Below are 22,802 nucleotides of genomic sequence, written 5' to 3'. Positions count from 1 at the left end.
CCAACTTTTTTATTCCTTATATTTAGCTATACAACTTACCTTTAATTGCTGATTCAACCCTCTCAAACTCTAGAAATATTCGTACTGCTTCATCATCAGGGGCACCAGGAATCTGGAAAAGAAATGAAAGCATAACAGGTCACATTATCACCTGAGGGGTCATTGAATGTTTTCTCCCTTAAATTATTCTGTCAAAGTAGTTAAATTATTATCATATACAGACAAGCAGCAGTCAAATACTAAGGAAATAAGTATGATTAGTCCATCAACACAACCTGTTGAAGGTCTGTTTATGTCAGGTACTGTGCCAGGTGCAGGGAACACAGCTAAGAGAGCAGCCTCTGACACCATGGTCCTGTGCCAGCTGACTGTAAACTAATTATGTGGTCAACAAACAGCAACATGATACAGAAGGAAGCAGAAGCGACAGCTGAAATTTAAGACAAAAAGATGTACAGATGTGTACTCTAACTGCCCCTCCTATGGGCTAAATGCCTTTGCGAGCTTTCTAAGCCCTGCCTCATAGGGCACCACTCCATCCACGTAAGCCTGCCTTTGGTCAAATCCCAACATGGGCACCCCCGTCTCCCAGATCCCAGAGGCTGTCATCCTAATGTGAACACCCTCTCCTTCCATCCAATCTGACCCGTTCATTTCAAAGCTCAGCTCATACCTGACACTGTTCACAAAGCCTTCTCTTTTTGCTGACCTAGTCCTCTCCCCAACTCCTATAACTGTAGTCAATACTACTGAGCCTAGAAACAAAATAGTCTCTATTTTTACATTTTGTTTTGTTGTTTCTTCAAATGAACACAACACATCACTGAGAGCTCAGAACATGTTTCCTGTCTCCCAAATGCTCCCAATACAGTACTGGGTATGTGGGGGCACTAAATACTTACCTCCTAAGTGAATGAAGCAAAGGCATGCTCAGGTAACTAACCACTGAGCACCTGTCATCAAAGGCTTTAATCAAACAACCTAAATCTAAATCACAAAATGGAACATTTTTATCTTTTTATCTGAATAAAATATGAAGTCCTTCTTGTCTGCTGAAAATTGTTATAACTGAGTAAGGAAGTCTGTCTAAGCCACACATTCTCCATAGTAGGACAGTGTTGCAGACAGCACACCTTCTCTATTTGGATAAAATGTTTTGTAATCTGTCAATTATAAGTTGGGTTAGAAACAACTGAAGAAAATCTTCTTACTTCAAATATCACACATTTCCCAACTTTGCCATATTTTTCACATTCTTCCTTGGTTTCAACTTCCAAGTCTTCATCTACTTCTCCTGCACCAACCATGTTCTATAAACAAAAACAAATACATTCAAGTATCCAGTATAATATACCAATACATAAATGAGACATGTAAATAACTTTCTTTCATGAGGAAAGCAAATGTTCTTAATCCCAAAGGATACAATGAAAAGCTTTACATTGTAGTACTCAAAGTTGGTATTTCTTAGAAAAACAAAATAAAAATATACATGAAGCTTCACAGAGTTACAAGACCATCTACACAAGCATTGAATGCAAACTAAGTTGAACTTGTAACAATTTAAAATATTCTACAGTAATTACTCACAACACTATTAGCTGGTAAAGAAACCTTAATGAAAAAGGAATCTAAAATCAGTTTTACATGCAATCTACCCAAAAGTATCATTTGCAAAAGAATTACTTTCAGTTTTGACTGTCATGGTATCAGTGGGGTGAAAGCATGCAGGGATTGATGAAGACAATGTGACACACAAAACCCAAGTAGGCCAACAGGTTTTCCACCTGCATCTTACCCTTAGTAGGACCACCTTAGTAGGACACTTAAGAATTTCAGTTAATGGATTTGAATCTGACTTCTTGGATGCATCTGCAGGAAAACATATGATCAGATGTAGGCATTTCAGAGCACTGTGTCCCAGTTTTAACGAATAATTATTAGTAACAGCAATCCTCACTGTTTATATCCTAGAATCACCTGTAAGCATATATTCAATCCATCTCTGAGCAAAAATGTGGCCTCATCTGTGATGAAACCATTCATTTTGCTTGGGTATAGGTTTTTACCATAATTTCTTGAAGTTTTCAGCTTCCCCGATTATCTGAAATTTTTGCTTAGTTCACTTCCTAAAGGGTTCACAGAGCGTATCAGTCACTGCCCTTACGGGTGAATCTGACTCCAGCAGTGGCTGAAGGTCACTAGCCCAACATAAAAAGCAGCCACTGGCTCATTTCTGATCTCCTCACAATTGGAGCAACTGCTGGTTTTTGGTACTAGTCTGTCAGGCGGGCTGGCTGCTTCCTGAAGCTTTGTGTCAACAGGGCTGCCATTCAAATTTTCTCTAAGTTGACAGAATGAACTGAACTCTCCTGTTAAAAGGCTAAGATATGTTTGACTCATTCCAATATGCCGCCAGTACAAAACAGAGGAATAATCATTTGAAAATAGAACACCAAGTAGGTATCATCAACCAGTAGACTAAAATAACACCACATCTCACAGAGCAATCAATTTGTAAGAAAATTAGAAACCACACTTAAGAAAGAGGTAGAGAACCCTTTCAGGATGGAGACAGAGCAGAGGTAACTCAATACACTGTATCTGACTTTGTCTCTCATGCTATAAAAGCTATGATTGTATCAATGTAACAAGGTTGTCTGCCTAGCAGAAAAAGACATGAAATTATTTTCTTGAATGCCGTTCATCTTCTGCCAAAGTCTTTTGTCTTCTTTTTCTCCTACAGGCCTTCCTATCTCTACATCTGTTCTGAACATTAAATATGAGCCTCAGGATTCTTGGTTTTCACAGCACAAAGTGGAATACATCAGTCAGGAATTCTCTTCTCTTCAAGAGAGGGCCAGCACTCCCACTATGGCCTCCATCACCCCTGTGCCCACCCCGGAAACCCTGCTTGTAGGGGAGACCCACCTTTCTCTGTGGAATCGCCCACAATGATCTTGCCTCCTCGTTTGCTTGTCTTCTCCACTGATAATGCTGTGCTCAGTCCTTGCTCATGCTTCCCAAGACCCTGGCCTTCCCGGAAGCCGTACTTCTGCATGATTTTATGTGCTACTGTGCCACTGGAGGAGGAAAGAGAGAGACCCCCTGCACTTGAAGTCATCAGCTATGGCATAAATGGATTTGATATCACAACAATCTCCTGAAAAGAGAGAGGATAAATTCCACAAGGGCTTTGCTGAGGCCACACATAATTAACAATGGCCCATTAGATGGAAGTGTGGGAATGTTTAGGATGAAATAATATAAAAGGTTAATGCTGAAATCCTGAGATCATCTTTGAAGTAAGGGAAATACCAGTTTCCCTGACAACACTTCCCTAGCATCCCTGTTGAATACACCAGTCTTTTGTGCTCCAGTACCTGCAATGCTTTAGATTCATACCACATTGACTTAAAAGTGTGCCTATAGAAAAGTAACTGTGAAGTTTCATATAATGAAGATGACTGCACTTTTCTAAATAGGTACAACAGTTTCCAATGACAGACATTATAAATTAAAGAACTCTTAGAGATCATCTATTTACTCAATGAGAAAATAAATGAGTCCAGTTTCACCGACTAGCTTAAAGTTGACCAGGAGCAAAATCAGACACATTTAGAAATCATTTCTATAGGCACTAATGGTAGAACTGAAATTGGAACCCAAGAGGCTTGGTTTTCAGTCCACTGTTTTCCCTAATAGCACGACAGCTTTCAAACTGCACCTTGAGGTACCTCACTGGTCTCAAGGAGGCCCCCAGCGACCACTGCTACCCTACATTAAACTCCCATCACAAAACTGTTTTGACTACAACTGTACCTACATTAACTCACATATGTAATTTCCTTAAAAATTCATTTTGTCAAGAAAAAAAAAATTCACCCTTTGGGCATAGTGTAAGTTAGCTTTTACGTGAGCTATTTTACTTGCAAGTATTATAAAAATGTATATAAATAAATATCAGGAAAACTTCCTACATAGAAAATACAATGTTCAGCATCTCAATCATTAAAAACTTGTTAGGGGGCTTTGAGTTTTGTACAAAACATAACAGTGTCATGCTGGAATACCCCCCAGGACTCCAGCACTGACTCTCCAGGACCCTGTGTGAGAACACACCCAGTGTCTCCCCATGAACTATCATTTTCAAACAAGCTGCAGTACTGAAAGGGCTCGCAGCACTTCACACTGAGACTCATCCTCAGGCCTGCGGAGATGACAGCACTTGGAACCATTACCCCATGTTGGCAAGGAAGGAGTTGCCAGGTCCAGTGGGAGATCTGGGTCTGTCCTGTTCCTCGTACACTGGGGGAGGGATGGCAGCTTTGGAAGACTGTGAGCGAGGTCTTGAGTCCTCTTCGTAAGGAAAATCTCGGGGTACTGTTCGGAAGAAATAAAGTAAGATTACCAAAATACTACAAAAAAATTCTCAACTACAGTCATATAAATCAGTTATCTTGAACTCATTTAACTGATATTATTGGTCTACCATAAGCAACGGGAAAAAACCAAGTCCATTTTATAGTATCTACATGACTTCTTAAAATATCATACAGGTAGAACTTTTTCTGATTCTAGCTTGTTCCTGCTATTTATGTCTCTTCAAATGTCTTTACATCTTACTGAAACATTTCTCGCACTTTAAAGTGCTCTTAAATAACAATTTTTGCCTCAATCCTTAAGACTTTCTACATGTTCCAGGTAGATTCAAAGTCTCTTTTGACTCCCACAGCATCCTGTGTATATGTCTTAAGACTGTAATCTCACTACCCAATTAGCCTAGTAGACAATGAAAGTCTGTGAGGTCAGGGACCACCCATCAGAGCAGGGACATTCCACCCTGTCTACACCTAAGAATCAACAAGGAGCTTCAAAAAGCACAAGATGCCTGGGCCCCTCTCCCAGACACTGGTTTCAGCTGGGGTTTACAGTTTGTCAGGTGTTTCCCCACAAACGGCATTTAATAATACTTTTTAATTTTTCTTCTTTAAAAAGAGCACCAACAGTGAGATAGCCATTAAACAGTAGGATAATTTAGATATGGCACAACCCAGAAGACAGGAAAAACATCTACATGCTATACCAAAGTTCAATTCCAACCCCAGAATTCTAGAATGGATCACTGGGAGAAGAAACAGCGGGTGGGCTGCCCTGGCAATGTAAGTAAATGTGCAGAAACAGAAACCAATGGCAGAAAATCTAATCAAGGGAGCATTGCCACCTTGTGGAAGGCCATGAATTCAACAGCTTCTATACCACTGAGGACAGAATTGTAAACTGAGTTAATTCACGCCTCAGAGCCTGGCGTAAGACCTTCTAAATTACAAGGGGTGGATAAGAGCAGCAGCCTCGCAGACCCATACTCGGCCTTAGAGCCAGAGGACCCGTTTTTGGCCACTTCCTTTTACACTCAGGGAACCTGGCTGATTTGAGCTAAGATTTCCCATGACCAAGTTACAGATTTGTGTCAGAAGAAATGAGAAGAAAACACATACAACAGATACATACATTCTTTGTCTTTCTCCACGAGAGAAGTGGGTGGCGCGATGGCGGCTCCACCCATACCTGTAGAAACATTAATTCCAAGGATTACAGGAGGGAAAACCATTCAGACGCCAGACTCTCAAAGGCTGTGACATACGCCATTTACCGTATCACAGCCCCCAACAAAGAAAAAGACCTGCTATTATACCCCCCACTAACTGTTCAATACCTGAACATAGGATTAAAAATGTGGAAAATTGGCAAAACCCAAAGTTATTTTTTCAGAGCAGACATTCAAAAGCCCCAGAATGTAGTTACTAAATGAGTTTTAAGGGAAAAGAACACAACCCAAAGAGTTTCTTAAAATACAGTAACATCACTACTGAGAGAACTACTGAGTGCCACCAGGCACTTTTACACACATTATGTCATTCAGGCTTAATAAACCTCTGAAGTAGGCATTACTGTTTCCATTCTGCAGGTGAGAAAATGACTGAAGGAGAGTTAATGGGCAGAGAGAGAATAAACCCAGTCCCCTGGGATGCCAAAGCTCCCCACCCGCGCAATATAGTACATTCCCTTCCAGGTGCAAACCACTGAACTAAACACCCATTTGGAAATGTAGCTACTTCTGGCTCCTGAAGAACCTGTTTTGTGTTGTCACCATTCCTACTACTCACATTTCCTGGACAGAGAATGATGGGCACAAATGAACCAAAATGGGCCACTTACTATATGACAGCCAGAGGAAGAGAGACCATTATCCTCAGGTCTCATTTCATGATGACCACATTATAATTAGGTTTTGAGGCAAATGAAGCTCTTGGATGTGAAAGGCAGTGAGTGGACCTGTGTCATATAAAGCACTAGTCCCTCTCCCTTAAAATGGGGACAACCACAGAGCCCCCAAACTCTTGTGTTTGTAAAGATCATATGAAGGTGCTCAGGACAGTACCAGGTATCAAAGAAACAAGTAGACGATTTAAATTTCCCACTTAAATCTCAATCTGTCAACCAGACTGGTCAACTAAATCAAGGAAACCCCAGCAATCAAAACACGATGCAGCTAAAATAAGCAGCATTCCATTCCCTCAAATAAGAACACTGTCTAACTAGTGATCACTACGAATTTAGCTCCCACACAATTACACCTCCACTTGTCAAATTTTAGAGATGGAAGGGGCCTTACAAAGCCCCTACTTCAAACTCTTGTGTCCCTGTTCTCCAGAGAACATTGAAAGAAACCAACATCCGGGAAAGCTGAGTGATTTCCTCTAATTCGTGCGTGTTAGTGGCAAACGTTCTGAAAGTAGTGCCCTATCTCTCTCCACTCAGTACTGATCAGAAATGCAACCGGACATGGGGGAACAGGTCAGTGTGACTGTGCTGCACGTAAAAAGTGTGTACACAAATGGTAAAGCATGCCTGAGGTAGCCAATAAATAAATATTAAAAAGTGGCTGGGATGCTCAAAGGAGAACATATGTGAAACACAATGTAAATTAAAACTGTTATGCAAAAGGAGATTGCTGGGATTCCAGAGAGAAAATTACCCAAATCAGTGTCAACTGAACTGTTTATCAGATTGGGTATGAAAAACACATAGTGGAATTAATTGCACCATGTGTGAAACATAATAGTCTGTGCCTTACTTCTTTTCCTCCTCTCTCGCTCATAATCTTCGTCTTCATCAGAATCTGGGTCTGGTCGCCTTGAAAACCCACTAGCTTCATGTCTGTCTTTACGCCTCCTGTGGTAACAAAGAACCAATCGTTCACCAATTTGGAGATGTGAACCCAAAGACATCTCCTGACTTTCCCTGGGTTGAAAAATATCCAAATTGTCCCTTTCACGTTAAACTATTAACCTCGGGGGAGGGGTGGTGGTGGTAGGGATACAAACAACTGGATGAATACTAAAGTAGCAAAACAATGAGAAGTGAGAAAAACCCAGAAAAAATTTTGTCCTTTTTAAAAAAAATTAAGGTATCATTGACATACAATCTTATGAAGGTTTCACATGAGCAACATTGTGTAAACACAGTAAATTTTATAGGCACATGAGTTAAGTAGCAAGAAAATTTTCCTTGATATTTATCTCCTTCAATTTTAAAGCCTAACAACACAGGTAATAGTTTATTAATTTTGATTCTCTAGAACATTTGCACTTCATGAAATAATTCAATAAATAATGAGAAATAGTATACTGATATTTTATGCAACTAGTTATTAACATTCAATATTTAAAAAAAATTAATACAAATAAATCCTTGTTACCCATGTTCAAAAACATAAATAAAAGATGTATGCAAGTTTTAAAGAATCCTATCTAGCTTAAAAATAGTTACAGATACGAATAATAACATTTTAAGTATTTTAAACAGTTATGATTCTGGTAGTCACAGCACAGGAAAAATGATATCATTCAATATCAGTTTTCTAAGTTGCTTTTCTAACAACTCACCTGAACTGTATATAGTTTTCTGTGTCTACACATGAAATTTGCTCTACAGTTTGTTGTCATACTGGGATGTAACAACTACAAATTCTTAAAAAGTTTGAATTCTTCTGAGGATTGCTCCAATCAACCAAGAAAAATAACCCCGGCCTATGGATAGCACTAGATACTCTTTCATTAATATCCTTCCTTACACACATTTCAAACATAAAACATCCACAAATCCAAAAAGAGCCTTACTTTTCTCTCTCTTCTATTTCTTTTTGCCTTTCCAGCTCCCGCTGTCTCTGTCGTTCCTCTCTCTGGCGCTTCACCACTTTCTCATAGTCATTGGGAAACATAGGATCATATTCATCAGCTAAGGGAATCAAAACTTCTCCTGCAGAAAACCCACTGGGTACAGGATCCTGAGGAAGGTAAAAATACCAAAGTATCATCCTCGTGTCCTAGCACTTTACCCAGAGAACTAAGGTCAAGGGAGATGAGGTTAGAAGAGACCTTAAAGACCTTCTACATGCCTCTTCTGTTTTACAGACAAGGGAACAAAAGCCTAAGGAGGGTTAATGACCTCACATGGCCACACACCTAGCTAGGTAGCAGCAGAACCCTAACAAAGAATTTTACCTCTTCATTCAGTATTAATTCCATAAATATCCATGGCATTTCCCTGGAATTCCTAAATAAGCTGCCACCATCTAAAATTTTTCAGCAATACATCTGATTATTTAAACACTGAATAATTCTTGCTTAAATATCTCTGCGAAACTTAAAAAAAAAAAACCCATGAATGACACAATCGTTTTTGTCATTTAATACAGTAACTTTAGATGATGATTACATGGAGACATGATATATTTTAAAAAAAGGCAAAAGCAGAGCTTTCTGCAATCCTCTGGAACAGACATCTTCTCCCAGGAAGGCTGCATCTCAGGTGCTGTCATGGGTGGATGTGATTCCCTTCCCATCAGTAATTTTTTTAAGGTCCACTAAGATCAGGTTCAGATGATACCATTTTTTTTTTGGTATCATTAATCTATAATTACATGAGGAACATTATGTTTACTAGACTCCCCCCTTCACCACCAAGTCCCCCCTACAAACCCCATTACAGTCACTGCCCATCAGCGTAGTAAGATGCGGTAGAATCACTACTTGTCTTCTCTGTGTTGCACAGCCCTCCCCGTGCCTCCCCCCACATTGTACATGCTAATCTTAATACCCCCTTTCTCCTCCCGCCCCCAGATGATACCATTTTGTGTTTCTCTTCTATACATTTAGAAACTGGGGTACTCTCTGAGAAGAGAGAGGTAGCCCAGGCAGAGTGGAGGCTCCTAGAAGGCCTGTGATGAGAAGTGGGCTTCTTTCCTAGGTTGGCAGTCTTACCTCTACATAGTTCTGGTAAGCCCTGATCTATTGTGTGGTCTTTCCTAAACCTCCACACTTCCTTCTGTTAATTTTCTTAGCATAACTCTTCCTTACAGTCTGTAAACATAAGATGCCCTACCTGGTGAAGCAGATCTTAGGACTAGTGTCCCTGAGAGCCCACTCTGTGCTTCTTTCAGGAGGTACTTTTCCTTGCCAATCAAAGGGAGGAAGGGTGTTTGTAAAATGGATTTTGTATCTGAAGACAAAACTAGTCTGATAAAGATAACTTAGGTTCAGTATCAAGAGATCTAAATCTAACAATTCCATATTACAGTGTTCAGTTTGACACACTGCATGGTAAAACAAACTCTTCATTGTTTTCTTGTAACAAAAATCAGGAACACTATGATCCAATGGATGTAAGATATAGAAAAATAACTCAGCTCCCAGGCCCTATCACTGGAAAATTTACACAAATCTAATATAGGGCTCCCAAAGGGTAGTGTGAATTTGTAGTCATCTAAAAGACATTTTACAGGCACATGAACAAGATTGCCTTTCAGTTATTATTAAGACAGGAGAGAAACTAATAGTCAGCCAGCCACTCAACCTGTATAAAACTATTATCAAGTCTGACAGAACAGTCAATATGAAATAGTCATTTCAAAGTTTGAAAGCAAATTCTAATGTAGAAATCCCATTAAATTTAACAATAAACCATCCTTCTCTAAATGCTATAAAGAACAAAGCAGTTTGATTTTTTAAAAATTAAAATAATTAACACTGCAATGCAGGGAAAGGTGGCTACAACTAAACCCCTCATCTATCATACGTGATACTGTATACTAACACAACTTTGTGGAAACAAACTGGCCCTAAAACAAACTGGCCATAAAGAGGACTGATCTCTTAATGCCACCTCAGGAGATCAATCCTAAGAAAATAATTTTAAATGCACATGAGTGTATTATTTATGACAATATGAAAGTTGACCTACATGGTTCTACAGTTAAGAAATACTTGTATAAATTAAAATATATTCACTTGATAGGAACACTTTACAATTAAAAATTGGTTATGAAAACTATTTTAACAAGGAAATAGTTCACTGATTAAACTGGGGAGCAATAATACAGGTTCTAGAGTCAATATGCAGTACAGAAGATGATGAACCAGTTTTAGAATAGACGTAGCGAGAAAAAAATTAGAGAATTTATGGGAAAAAGTTGTCGAAGACTAAGAAACCCAAACAACCACGTCCACCATAGGGTTTGTTCCCCTCTTGACAGGCTGTCAGCCTACAGGAGCAGCACTAGTTCCTCTGGCCAAGAAATCCTATCTTCAGCTGTACCCAGTCTCAGAAAAAAGGCAATTTGGGGAGCAAGTGGGCTCCAACCCAAAATAGTCCAAACCGTGAGGACAGAGAAACTAAAGAAAGGAGGGGGCATGCAAGTGGGACTGTGTCTCAGCTTGTTTTGGGTTCTTTCTATAGTTGGGGGAGGGAATAGTACCTTGCTAAGAAAGTCAGCAGTAATAACATATTCTATCTATTAACCTTTTGGTCATTTTTCACCAAGCAACTTACGCGCACAGTGTTGTTTCAACTACTGCAGTCATATTACTATTATTAGTGTTTTAACCTTTTTTTAAATTAAGGTATCAAGTCCTCCCCAACCCCACTGCAGTTACTGTCCATCAGCATAGTAAGATGCTATAGAGTCATTCATTACTTGTCTTCTCCATGCTGTATGCAGTCATATTATTTGAATATAATCTGTGGGTTTGAGTACAGTTTTTATTAAATTCATTTGCCTCTCATAGTGTATATTTTAATTATTATTTTGAGTTACCTTTACAGATAGACCTTCTTAATCCTCACTAACCTAGAGTTGACCATATCTGTTTCTTTGTTTTTAAGCTTATGTAAAATCACTGGGATCATAAAGGTTAGGGTGGTAGAATTTTCTTTTAAATTTTTGTCTATTTTAATCCACCATAAAACAGTAAGCACCATCATTTATTACGATAGTAAAAATCAGAAAACAACTATCTATTTAAATGAATTATAAAACTATAGCACATCCATACAAGGGAACATAGTGAGGCCATCAAAATGATCACAACAGTCCTTCAGTTTTTGAACAGACGAACATTCACAATATATTAAGTGAGAAAGGCAAGTTAGAAAACAGAAGGTGGAGGAGGCATAGAATGGAGGTTTAAAACTCTAGTTTTAAACCTCTGGAGGGCAGGATTCAAAGTCATTTATTTTTCTTTATACATATCTCAGTTTCTGACTTTTCTATGATGCACTATTTTATTTTTAGTAGATATGTTTTAAACTTTATGAAACAAAAGTAAAAAATAAGTTGAAGATGACAGTGACTAGACTGCAAAGGTCCACCAGGGAGACACTGTGTTCAGAGTGATATATGCATAAAGTAAGATGTGCAGAAGGCAGGAAGGCCTGGCAGGTCAGAGGTGGGGCTTACCTTCAGGCCCGCTGCCACGTGCGGTGGGGTGTCCACAATCTGCCGCTCATCTGAGGAGCCTCCCCGCTTTAGGTCAATTACTGGGGCAAGGACTGTACTCTGTTTTGTCCTCTGGCTCTAAAATCATTGAAAAACAAGAAAAGCATACTGAAGCTTCAAAATAAAACTCTTACTACTTGTAGCAAAGTTTTTTTGTCTTCTTACTATTTGTAGCAAAGTTTTTCTGTCTTTGTAACAAACCTTTCACATTGAAGAAAATAATAATCTTAACAGCCTATCAATTGAATTATTATGATAATCACATATACTAGTTTCTTTAGCCTTTTTTTTTTTTTTTAATAATTATTTTTTTTTATTGAAGGGTAGTTGACACACAGTATTACATTACATGAGTTTCAAGTGTACAACACAGTGGTAGAACATTTATATACATAATTCTAGGTTCCAGCTAACACCCTACCAGGCTGTTACAATATCTTGACTATATTCCTTATGCTATACATTACATCCCGGTTACTAATTTATTTTACCATTGGAAGTCTGTCCTTTTTTTTTTTTTTTTTTTTTTTTTGTGAGGGCATCTCTCATATTTATTGATCAAATGATTGTTAACGACAATAAAATTCTGTATAGGGGAGTCAATGCTCAATGCACAATCATTATTCCGCCCCAAGCCTAATTTTTGTCAGTCTCCAATCTTCTGAGGCATAACAAACAAGTTTTTACATGTAGAACAAATTCTTACATAATGAATAAGTTACATAGTGAACAGTACAAGGGCAGTCATCACAGAAACTTTCGGTTTTGCTCATACATTATGAACTATAAACAGTCAGTTCAAATATGAATACTGATTTGGTTTTTATACTTGATTTATATGTGGATACCACATTTCTCTCTTTATTATTATTATTTTTAATAAAATGCTGAAGTGGTAGGTAGATACAAGATAAAGGTAGAAAACATAGTTTAGTGTTGTAAGAGAGCACATGTAGATGATCAGGTGTGTGCCTGTAGACTATGTGTTAATCCAAGCTAGACAAGGGCAATAAAACATCCACGTATGCAGAAGATTTCTCTCAGAACGGGGGGGTGAGGTTCTAAGCCTCACCTCTGTTGATCCCCAATTTCTCACCTGATGGCCCCCCTGCGACTGTGCCTGTCTTAGGTTGTTCCTCCCTTGAGGAATCTTACCCGTCTCTGGCTAACCAGTCATCTTCCGGGGCCATACAGGGAAATGTGAAGTTGGTAAGTGAGAGAGAAGCCTTATTGTTTGAAAAAGTTAGCTTTTTACTTCTTTGCATATTTATGCCCTGTGGCTTCTATGCCCAGCGTTTGTCTTGAGGTATCTTTACCACTTGGAAGAATTATGATACTTGGTAAATTTGATATGAGGCACGAATTCTATTTAAGGGTTGTAATTAGGAAGGAAGAAGAAAAGCTATAGAAGTAGCAGGCGGAAGAAAACATGGGAAGATTGATGATTTCTTTGATATATCTTCTTGTAGAGTAACTTCAGCATGTATAGGTTTTAAGCTACTACTTAAATTGCACACACACATTAACATAATAGGAGTATAGTTACATAACCAAAGCATATCTGTAATTACCAGCCATCTGCAGTGAAACCAAGAAAACCAGTTAGGCACCTTAGGCATTTGTGAAAACTTATCTATGATATGGTGGATATTGTCCAAATGAACTTGAACAGTCTGAGAGAAATCAGACAAATTAAAACAACCCATTCCTGGGGACTGTTCACATGCCATATGTTCTTTTAACAATAAATAGTTTGTAGTTGTAAGACTTTGGAGCGCTACAATTTGCACTTCTCCAAATTCTTGGTTGAGTTCCAACAGTATAGATCCAGTCCAATTTTGTTGTTTTACTGTATGCACAGGCCAGCTTAGATATCTCCTTCCTCATTCCCATGGCAAGTCCAGGAACTGGTGGGATGAGTGCATCTACAGCTGTAGCAGTGCGTGGATCTTTGTTGGGGTTTTTTGATGATCATCTTCTGGCATGAGTCTTCCAGAGGGTGCAGATGTTGGAAGTTCTTTTTCATATCATATCTTAGTTCATTTTCGGGGTAGCCCAATTAGGCTTTGATCCTCTGTATAAACACAAACAGACCCTTTGCCTACACTTTTATATGCCCTTTATACCCTTGTGTAGAACTCATTGGAGGTTACCACACAGGAACTGCCCTTTTTTTTTTTTTTTTTTTTTTTTTTTTTTGCTATCACTAATCTACACTTACATGACGAATATTATGCTTACTAGGCTCTCCCCTATACCAGGTCTCCCCTATAAACCCCTTTACAGTCACTGTCCATCAGCGTAGCAACCTGTTGTAGAATCACTACTTGCCTTCTCTGTGTTGTACAGCCCTCCCTTTTCTCCTACCCCCCCATGCATGTTAATCTTAATACCCCCCTACTTCTCCCCCCCTTATCCCTCCCTACCCACCCATCCTCCCCAGTCCCTTTCCCTTTGGTACCTGTTAGTCCATTCTTGAGTTCTGTGATTCTGCTGCTGTTTTGTTCCTTCAGTTTTTCCTTTGTTCTTATATTCCACAGATAAGTGAAATCATTTGGTATTTCTCTTTCTCCGCTTGGCTTGTTTCACTGAGCATAATACCCTCCAGCTCCATCCATGTTGCTGCAAATGATTGGATTTGCCCTTTTCTTATAGCTGAGTAGTATTCCATTGTGTATATGTACCACATCTTCTTTATCCATTCATCTATTGATGGACATTTAGGTTGCTTCCAATTCTTGGCTATTGTAAATAGTGCTGCAATAAACATAGGGGTGCATCTGTCTTTCTCAAACTTGATTGCTGCATTCTTAGGGTAAATTCCTAGGAGTGCAATTCCTGGGTCAAATGGTAAGTCTGTTTTGAGCATTTTGATGTACCTCCATACTGCTTTCCACAATGGTTGAACTAACTTACATTCCCACCAGCAGTGTAGGAGGGTTCCCCTTTCTCCACAGCCTCGCCAACATTTGTTGTTGTTTGTCTTTTGGATGGCAGCCATCCTTACTGGTGTGAGGTGATACCTCATTGTAGTTTTTTTTTTTTTTTTTTTCTTTTAATAATTATTTTTTATTGAAGGGTAGTTGACACACAGTATTACATTACATGAGTTTCAAGTGTACAACACAGTGGTAGAACATTTATATACATAATTCTAGGTTCCAGCTATCACCCTACCAGGCTGTTACAATATCTTGACTATATTCCTTATGCTATACATTACATCCCGGTTACTAATTTATTTTACCATTGGAAGTCTGTCCTTCTTTTTTTTTTTTTTTTTTTTTTGTGAGGGCATCTCTCATATTTATTGATCAAATGTTTGTTAACGACAATAAAATTCTGTATAGGGGAGTCAATGCTCAATGCACAATCATTATTCCACCCCAAGCCTAATTTTTGTCAGTCTCCAATCTTCTGAGGCATAACAAACAAGTTTTTACATGTAGAACAAATTCTTACATAGTGAATAAGTTACATAGTGAACAGTACAAGGGCAGTCATCACAGAAACTTTCGGTTTTGCTCATGCATTATGAACTATAAACAGTCAGTTCAAATATGAATACTCATTTGGTTTTTATACTTGATTTATATGTGGATACCACATTTCTCTCTTTATTATTATTATTTTTAATAAAATGCTGAAGTGGTAGGTAGATACAAGATAAAGGTAGAAAACATAGTTTAGTGTTGTAAGAGAGCACATGTAGATGATCAGGTGTGTGCCTGTAGACTATGTGTTAATCCAAGCTAGACCAGGGCAATAAAACATCCACATATGCAGAAGATTTCTCTCAGAACGGGGGGGTGAGGTTCTAAGCCTCACCTCTGTTGATCCCCAATTTCTCACCTGATGGCCCCCCTGCGACTGTGCCTGTCTTAGGTTGTTCCTCCCTTGAGGAATCTTACCCGTCTCTGGCTAACCAGTCATCTTCCGGGGCCATACAGGGAAATGTGAAGTTGGTAAGTGAGAGAGAAGCCTTATTGTTTGAAAAAGTTAGCTTTTTACTTCTTTGCATATTTATGCCCTGTGGCTTCTATGCCCAGCATTTGTCTTGAGGTATCTTTACCACTTGGAAGAATTATGATACTTGGTAAATTTGATATGAGGCACGAATTCTATTTAAGGGTTGTAATTAGGAAGGAAGAAGAAAAGCTATAGAAGTAGCAGGCGGAAGAAAACATGGGAAGATTGATGATTTCTTTGATATATCTTCTTGTAGAGTAACTTCAGCATGTATAGGTTTTAAGCTACTACTTAAATTGCACACACACATTAACATAATAGGAGTATAGTTACATAACCAAAGCATATCTGTAATTACCAGCCATCTGCAGTGAAACCAAGAAAACCAGTTAGGCACCTTAGGCATTTGTGAAAACTTATCTATGATATGGTGGATATTGTCCAACTGAACTTGAACAGTCTGAGAGAAATCAGACAAATTAAAACAACCCATTCCTGGGGACTGTTCACATGCCATATGTTCTTTTAACAGTAAATAGTTTGTAGTTGTAAGACTTTGGAGCGCTACATTTTGCACTTCTCCAAATTCTTGGTTGAGTTCCAACAGTATAGATCCAGTCCAATTTTGTTGTTTTACTGTATGCACAGGCCAGCTTAGATATCTCCTTCCTCATTCCCATGGCAAGTCCAGGAACTGGTGGGATGAGTGCATCTACAGCTGTAGCAGTGCGTGGATCTTTGTTGGGGTTTTTTGATGATCATCTTCTGGCATGAGTCTTCCAGAGAGTGCAGATGTTGGAAGTTCTTTTTCATATCATATCTTAGTTCATTTTCGGGGTAGCCCAATTAGGCTTTGATCCTCTGTATAAACACAAACAGACCCTTTGCCTACACTTTTATATGCCCTTTATACCCTTGTGTAGAACTCGTTGGAGGTTACCACACAGGAACTGCCCTTTTTTTTTTTTTTTTTTTTGCTATCACTAATCTACACTTACATGACGAATATTATGTTTACTAGGCTCTCCCCTATACCAGGTCTCCCCTATAAACCCCTTTACAGTCACTGTCCATCAGCATAGCAAAATGTTGTAGAATCACTACTTGCCTTCTCTGTGTTGTACAGCCCTCCCTTTTCTCCTACCCCCCCATGCATGTTAATCTTAATACCCCCCTACTTCTCCCCCCCATATCCCTCCCTACCCACCCATCCTCCCCAGTCCCTTTCCCTTTGGTACCTGTTAGTCCATTCTTGAGTTCTGTGATTCTGCTGCTGTTTTGTTCCTTCAGTTTTTCCTTTGTTCTTATATTCCACAGATAAGTGAAATCATTTGGTATTTCTCTTTCTCCGCTTGGCTTGTTTCACTGAGCATAATACCCTCCAGCTCCATCCATGTTGCTGCAAATGATTGGATTTGCCCTTTTCTTATAGCTGAGTAGTATTCCATTGTGTATATGTACCACATCTTCTTTATCCATTCATCTATTGATGGACATTTAGGTTGCTTCCAATTCTTGGCTATTGTAAATAGTGCTGCAATAAACATAGGGGTGCATCTGTCTTTCTCAAACTTGATTGCTGCGTTCTTAGGGTAAATTCCTAGGAGTGGAATTCCTGGGTCAAATGGTAAGTCTGTTTTGAGCATTTTGATGTACCTCCATACTGCTTTCCACAATGGTTGAACTAACTTACATTCCCACCAGCAGTGTAGGAGGGTTCCCCTTTCTCCACAGCCTCGCCAACATTTGTTGTTGTTTGTCTTTTGGATGGCAGCCATCCTTACTGGTGTGAGGTGATACCTCATTGTAGTTTTAATTTGCATTTCTCTGATAATTAGCGATGTGGAGCATCTTTTCATGTGTCTGTTGGCCATCTGTATTTCTTTTTTGGAGAACTGTCTGTTCAGTTCCTCTGCCCATTTTTTAATTGGGTTATTTGTTTTTTGTTTGTTGAGGCGTGAGAGCTCCTTGTATATTCTGGACGTCAAGCCTTTATCGGATGTGTCATTTTCAAATATATTCTCCCATACTGTAGGGATCCTTCTTGTTCTATTGATGGTGTCTTTTGCTGTACAGAAGCTTTTCAGCTTAATATAGTCCCACTTACTCATTTTTGCTGTTGTTTTCCTTGCCCGGGGAGATATGTTCAAGAAGAGGTCACTCATGTTTATGTCTAAGAGGTTTGTGCCTATGTTTTCTTCCAAGAGTTTAATGGTTTCATGGCTTACATTCAGGTCTTTGATCCATTTAGAGTTTACTTTTGTATATGGGGTTAGACAATGGTCCAGTTTCATTCTCCTACATGTAGCTGTCCAGTTTTGCCAGCACCACCTGTTGAAGAGACTGTTATTTCCCCATTGTATGTCCATGGCTCCTTTATCAAATATTAATTGACCATATATGTCTGGGTTAATGTCTGGATTCTCTAGTCTGTTCCATTGGTCTGTGGCTCTGCTCTTGTGCCAGTACCAAATTGTCTTGATTACTATGGCTTTATAGTAGAGCTTGAAGTTGGGGAGTGAGATCCCCCCTACTTTATTCTTCTTTCTCAGGATTGCTTTGGCTATTCGGTGTCTTTTGTGTTTCCATATGAATTTTTGAATTATTTGTTCCAGTTCATTGAAGAATGTTGCTGGTAGTTTCATAGGGATTGCATCAAATCTGTGTATTGCTTTGGGCAGGATGGCCATTTTGACGATATTAATTCTTCCTAGCCACGAGCATGGGATGAGTTTCCATCTGTTAGTGTCCCCTTTAATTTCTCTTAAGAGTGACTTGTAGTTTTCAGAGTATAAGTCTTTCACTTCTTTGGTTAGGTTTATTCCTAGGTATTTTATTTTTTTTGATGCAATTGTGAATGGAGTTGTTTTCCTGATTTCTCTTTCTGTTGGTTCATTGTTAGTATATAGGAAAGCCACAGATTTCTGTGTGTTGATTTTGTATCCTGCAACTTTGCTGTATTCCGATATCAGTTCTAGTAGTTTTGGGGTGGAGTCTTTAGGGTTTTTTATGTACAGTATCATGTCATCTGCAAATAGTGACAGTTTAACTTCTTCTTTACCAATCTGGATTCCTTGTATTTCTTTGTTTTGTCTGATTGCCGTGGCTAGGACCTCCAGTACTATGTTAAATAACAGTGGAGAGAGTGGGCATCCCTGTCTAGTTCCCGATCTCAGAGGAAATGCTTTCAGCTTCTCGCTGTTCAATATAATGTTGGCTGTGGGTTTATCATAGATGGCCTTTATTATGTTGAGGTACTTGCCCTCTATTCCCATTTTCCTGAGAGTTTTTAACATGAATGGATGTTGAACTTTGTCAAATGCTTTTTCAGCATCTATGGAGATGATCATGTGGTTTTTGCTTTTCTTTTTGTTGATGTGGTGGATGATGTTGATGGACTTTCGAATGTTGTACCATCCTTGCATCCCTGGAATGAATCCCACTTGGTCATGGTGTATGATCCTTTTGATGTATTTTTGAATTCGGTTCGCTAATATTTTGTTGAGTATTTTTGCATCTACGTTCATCAGGGATATTGGTCTGTAGTTTTCTTTTTTGGTGGTGTCTTTGCCTGGTTTTGGTATTAGGGTGATGTTAGCTTCATAGAATGAGTTTGGGAGTATCCCCTCCTCCTCTATTTTTTGGAAAACTTTAAAGAGAATGGGTATTATGTCTTCCCTGTATGTCTGATAAAATTCCGAGGTAAATCCATCTGGCCCGGGGGTTTTTTTCTTTGGTAGTTTTTTGATTACCTCTTCAATTTCGTTGCTGGTAATTGGTCTGTTTAGATTTTCTGTTTCTTCCTGGGTCAATCTTGGAAGGTTATATTTTTCTAGGAAGTTGTCCATTTCTCCTAGGTTTCCCAGCTTGTTAGCATATAGGTTTTCATAGTATTCTCCAATAATTCTTTGCATTTCTGTGGGGTCCGTCGTGATTTTTCCTTTCTCGTTTCTGATACTGTTGATTTGTGTTGACTCTCTTTTCTTCTTAGTAAGTCTGGCTAGAGGCTTATCTATTTTGTTTATTTTCTCGAAGAACCAGCTCTTGGTTTCATTGATTTTTGCTATTGTTTTATTCTTCTCAATTTTATTTATTTCTTCTCTGATCTTTATTATGTCCCTCCTTCTGCTGACCTTAGGCCTCATCTGTTCTTCTTTTTCCAATTTCGATAATTGTGACATTAGACCATTCATTTGGGATTGCTCTTCCTTTTTTAAATATGCTTGGATTGCTATATACTTTCCTCTTAAGACTGCTTTTGCTGTGTCCCACAGAAGTTGGGGCTTAGTGTTGTTGTTGTCATTTGTTTCCATATATTGCTGGATCTCCATTTTGATTTGGTCATTGATCCATTGATTATTTAGGAGCGTGTTGTTAAGCCTCCATGTGTTCGTGAGCCTCTTTGCTTTCTTTGTACAGTTTATTTCTAGTTTTATGCCTTTGTGGTCTGAAAAGTTGGTTGGTAGGATTTCAATCTTTTGGAATTTTCTGAGGCTCTTTTTGTGGCCTAGTATGTGGTCTATTCTGGAGAATGTTCCATGTGCACTTGAGAAGAATGTATATCCCGCTGCTTTTGGATGTAGAGTTCTATAGATGTCTATTAGGTCCATCTGCTCTACTGTGTTGTTCAGTGCTTCCGTGTCCTTACTTATTTTCTGCCCAGTGGATCTATCCTTTGGGGTGAGTGGTGTGTTGAAGTCTCCTAGAATGAATGCATTGCAGTCTATATCCCCCTTGAGTTCTGTTAGTATTTGTTTCACATATGCTGGTGCTCCTGTGTTGGGTGCATATATATTTAGAATGGTTATATCCTCTTGTTTGACTGAGCCCTTTATCATTATGTAGTGTCCTTCTTTATCTCTTGTTACTTTCTTTGTTTTGAAGTCTATTTTGTCTGATATTAGTACTGCAACCCCTGCTTTCTTCTCACTGTTGTTTGCTTGAAATATGTTTTTCCATCCCTTGACTTTTAGTCTGTACATGTCTTTGGGTTTGAGGTGAGTTTCTTGTAAGCAGCATATAGATGGGTCTTGCTTTTTTATCCATTCTGTTACTCTGTGTCTTTTGATTGGTGCATTCAACCCATTAACATTTAGGGTGACTATTGAAAGATATGTACTTATTGCCATTGCAGGCTTTAAATTCGTGGTTACCAAAGGTTCAAGGTTAGCCTCTTTAGTATCTTACTGCCTAACTTAGCTCGCTTATTGAGCTGTTATATACACTGTCTGGAGATTCTTTTCTTCTCTCCCTTCTTGTTCCTCCTCCTCGATTCTTCATATGTTGGGTGTTTTGTGCTGTGCTCTTTCTAGGAGTGCTCCCATCTAGAGCAGTCCCTGTAAGATGTTCTGTAGAGGTGGTTTGTGGAAAGCAAATACCCTCAGCTTTTGTTTGTCTGGGAATTGTTTAATCCCACCGTCATATTTGAATGATAGTCGTGCTGGATACAGTATCCTTGGTTCAAGGCCCTTCTGTTTCATTGTATTAAATATATCATGCCATTCTCTTCTGGCCTGTAGGGTTTCTGTTGAGAAATCTGACATTAGCCTGATGGGTTTCCCTTTATAGGTGACCTTTTTCTCTCTAGCTGCCTTTAACACTCTTTCCTTGTCCTTGATCTTTGCCATTTTAATTATTATGTGTCTTGGTGTTGCCCTTCTTGGATCCTTTCTGTTGGGGGTTCTGTGTATTTCCGTGGTCTGTTTGATTACTTCCTCCCCCAGTGTGGGGAAGTTTTCAGCAATTATTTCTTCTAAGATACTTTCCATCTCTTTGCCTCTCTCTTCTTCTTCTGGGACCCCTATAATACGGATATTGCTCCTTTTAGATTGGTCACACAGTTCTCTTAATATTGTTTCATTCCTGGAGATCCTTTTGTCTCTCTCTATGTCAGCTTCCATGCGTTCCTGTTCTCTGATTTCAATTCCATCAATGGCCTCTTGCATTCTATCCATTCTGCTTATAAACCCTTCCAGAGTTTGCTTCATTTCTGCGATCTCCTTTCTGGCATCTGTGATCTCTTTCCGGACTTCATCCCATTTTTCTTGCGTATTTCTCTGCATCTCTGTCAGCATGTTTATGATTCTTATTTTGAATTCTTTGTCAGGAAGACTGGTTAGGTCTGTCTCCTTCTCTGGTGTTGTCTCTGTGATCTTTGTCTGCCTGTAGCTTTGCCTTTTCATGGTGATAGGAATAGTCTGCAGAACTGGGACGAGTGACGGCTGGAAGGACTTCCTTTCTTGTTGGTTTGTGGCCCTCCTCTCCTGGGAGAACAGCGGCCTCTAGTGGCTTGTGCTGCGCAGCTGCGCGCAGACAGGGTTTCTGCTTCCTGCCCAGCTGCTATGGAGTTAATCTCCGCTGTTGCTGTGGGCGTGGCCTGGCTCGGGCAGCTACTCCAAAATGGTGGAGTCGCGTTGGAGCAGGAGCTGCTGGGAGGCTATTTATCTCCGTAAGGGGCCTCCCTGCTCCCTGCAGCCCAGGGGTTAGGGTGCCCAGAGATCCCGGATTCCCTACCTCTGGATTAAGTGGCCCGCCCTGCCCCTTTAAGACTTCCAAAAAGCACCCGCCAAAACAAAACAACGACCACAAAAAAAAACAAGAAAAAAAATTTTTTTAATTAAAAAAAAAAAAAAAATTTTTTTAATTAAAAAAAAAAAAAAGGTGGTCGTTCGTTTTTCTTTATTCTCCGGTGCCAGCCTCAGGCCTCTGCTCACCGGTCTTTCTGCCCTGTTTCCCTAATATCGGGGTCCCTGTCCCTTTAAGACTTCCAAAAAGCGCTCGCCAAAACAAAGCAGCAAAAAAGCAAAAAAAAAAAAAATGGTCGCGCGCTTTTCTTATGTCCTCTGTCGCCCAGCCTCCAGTGCCTGCTCACTGTTCTTGCTGCCCTGTTTTCCCAGTATCGAGGGCCCTGCACTCTGGCCCGGATGGCTGGGGCTGGGTGTTCGGCAGCCCTGGGCTCCGTCTCCCTCCCGCTCTGCCTGCTCTTCTCCCGCCG

General features: G+C 39.4%; 1 protein-coding gene across 3 annotated transcripts in view; it reads right to left on the bottom strand.

Annotated features, from left to right (window-relative positions):
• RBM17 (RNA binding motif protein 17) overlaps positions 1–22,802 on the bottom strand; it is a 50,732-nt gene that overhangs the window by 19,406 nt on the left and 8,524 nt on the right. For 2 of the 3 annotated variants that reach the window (XM_036908189.2, XM_036908188.2), the window contains exons 3-11: positions 11,801–11,917; positions 8,184–8,350; positions 7,139–7,236; positions 5,512–5,568; positions 4,242–4,383; positions 2,932–3,083; positions 1,799–1,872; positions 1,212–1,310; positions 40–112 (exon numbers count right to left, since the gene is read on the bottom strand). In XM_036908189.2, coding sequence (XP_036764084.1) covers positions 40–112; positions 1,212–1,310; positions 1,799–1,872; positions 2,932–3,083; positions 4,242–4,383; positions 5,512–5,568; positions 7,139–7,236; positions 8,184–8,350; positions 11,801–11,917 — 979 coding nt within the window. The remainder of the gene's footprint in view (positions 1–39; positions 113–1,211; positions 1,311–1,798; positions 1,873–2,931; positions 3,084–4,241; positions 4,384–5,511; positions 5,569–7,138; positions 7,237–8,183; positions 8,351–11,800; positions 11,918–22,802) is intronic. The other variant, XM_057498175.1, reaches the window with a different exon arrangement.

This window comes from Manis pentadactyla, chromosome 3 (genome assembly GCF_030020395.1).
Source record: "Manis pentadactyla isolate mManPen7 chromosome 3, mManPen7.hap1, whole genome shotgun sequence".
Lineage (NCBI taxonomy): Eukaryota > Metazoa > Chordata > Mammalia > Pholidota > Manidae > Manis > Manis pentadactyla.
The sequence above is the reverse complement of the archived record's forward strand: the minus strand, read 5'-3'. Positions and strand labels throughout refer to the sequence as shown.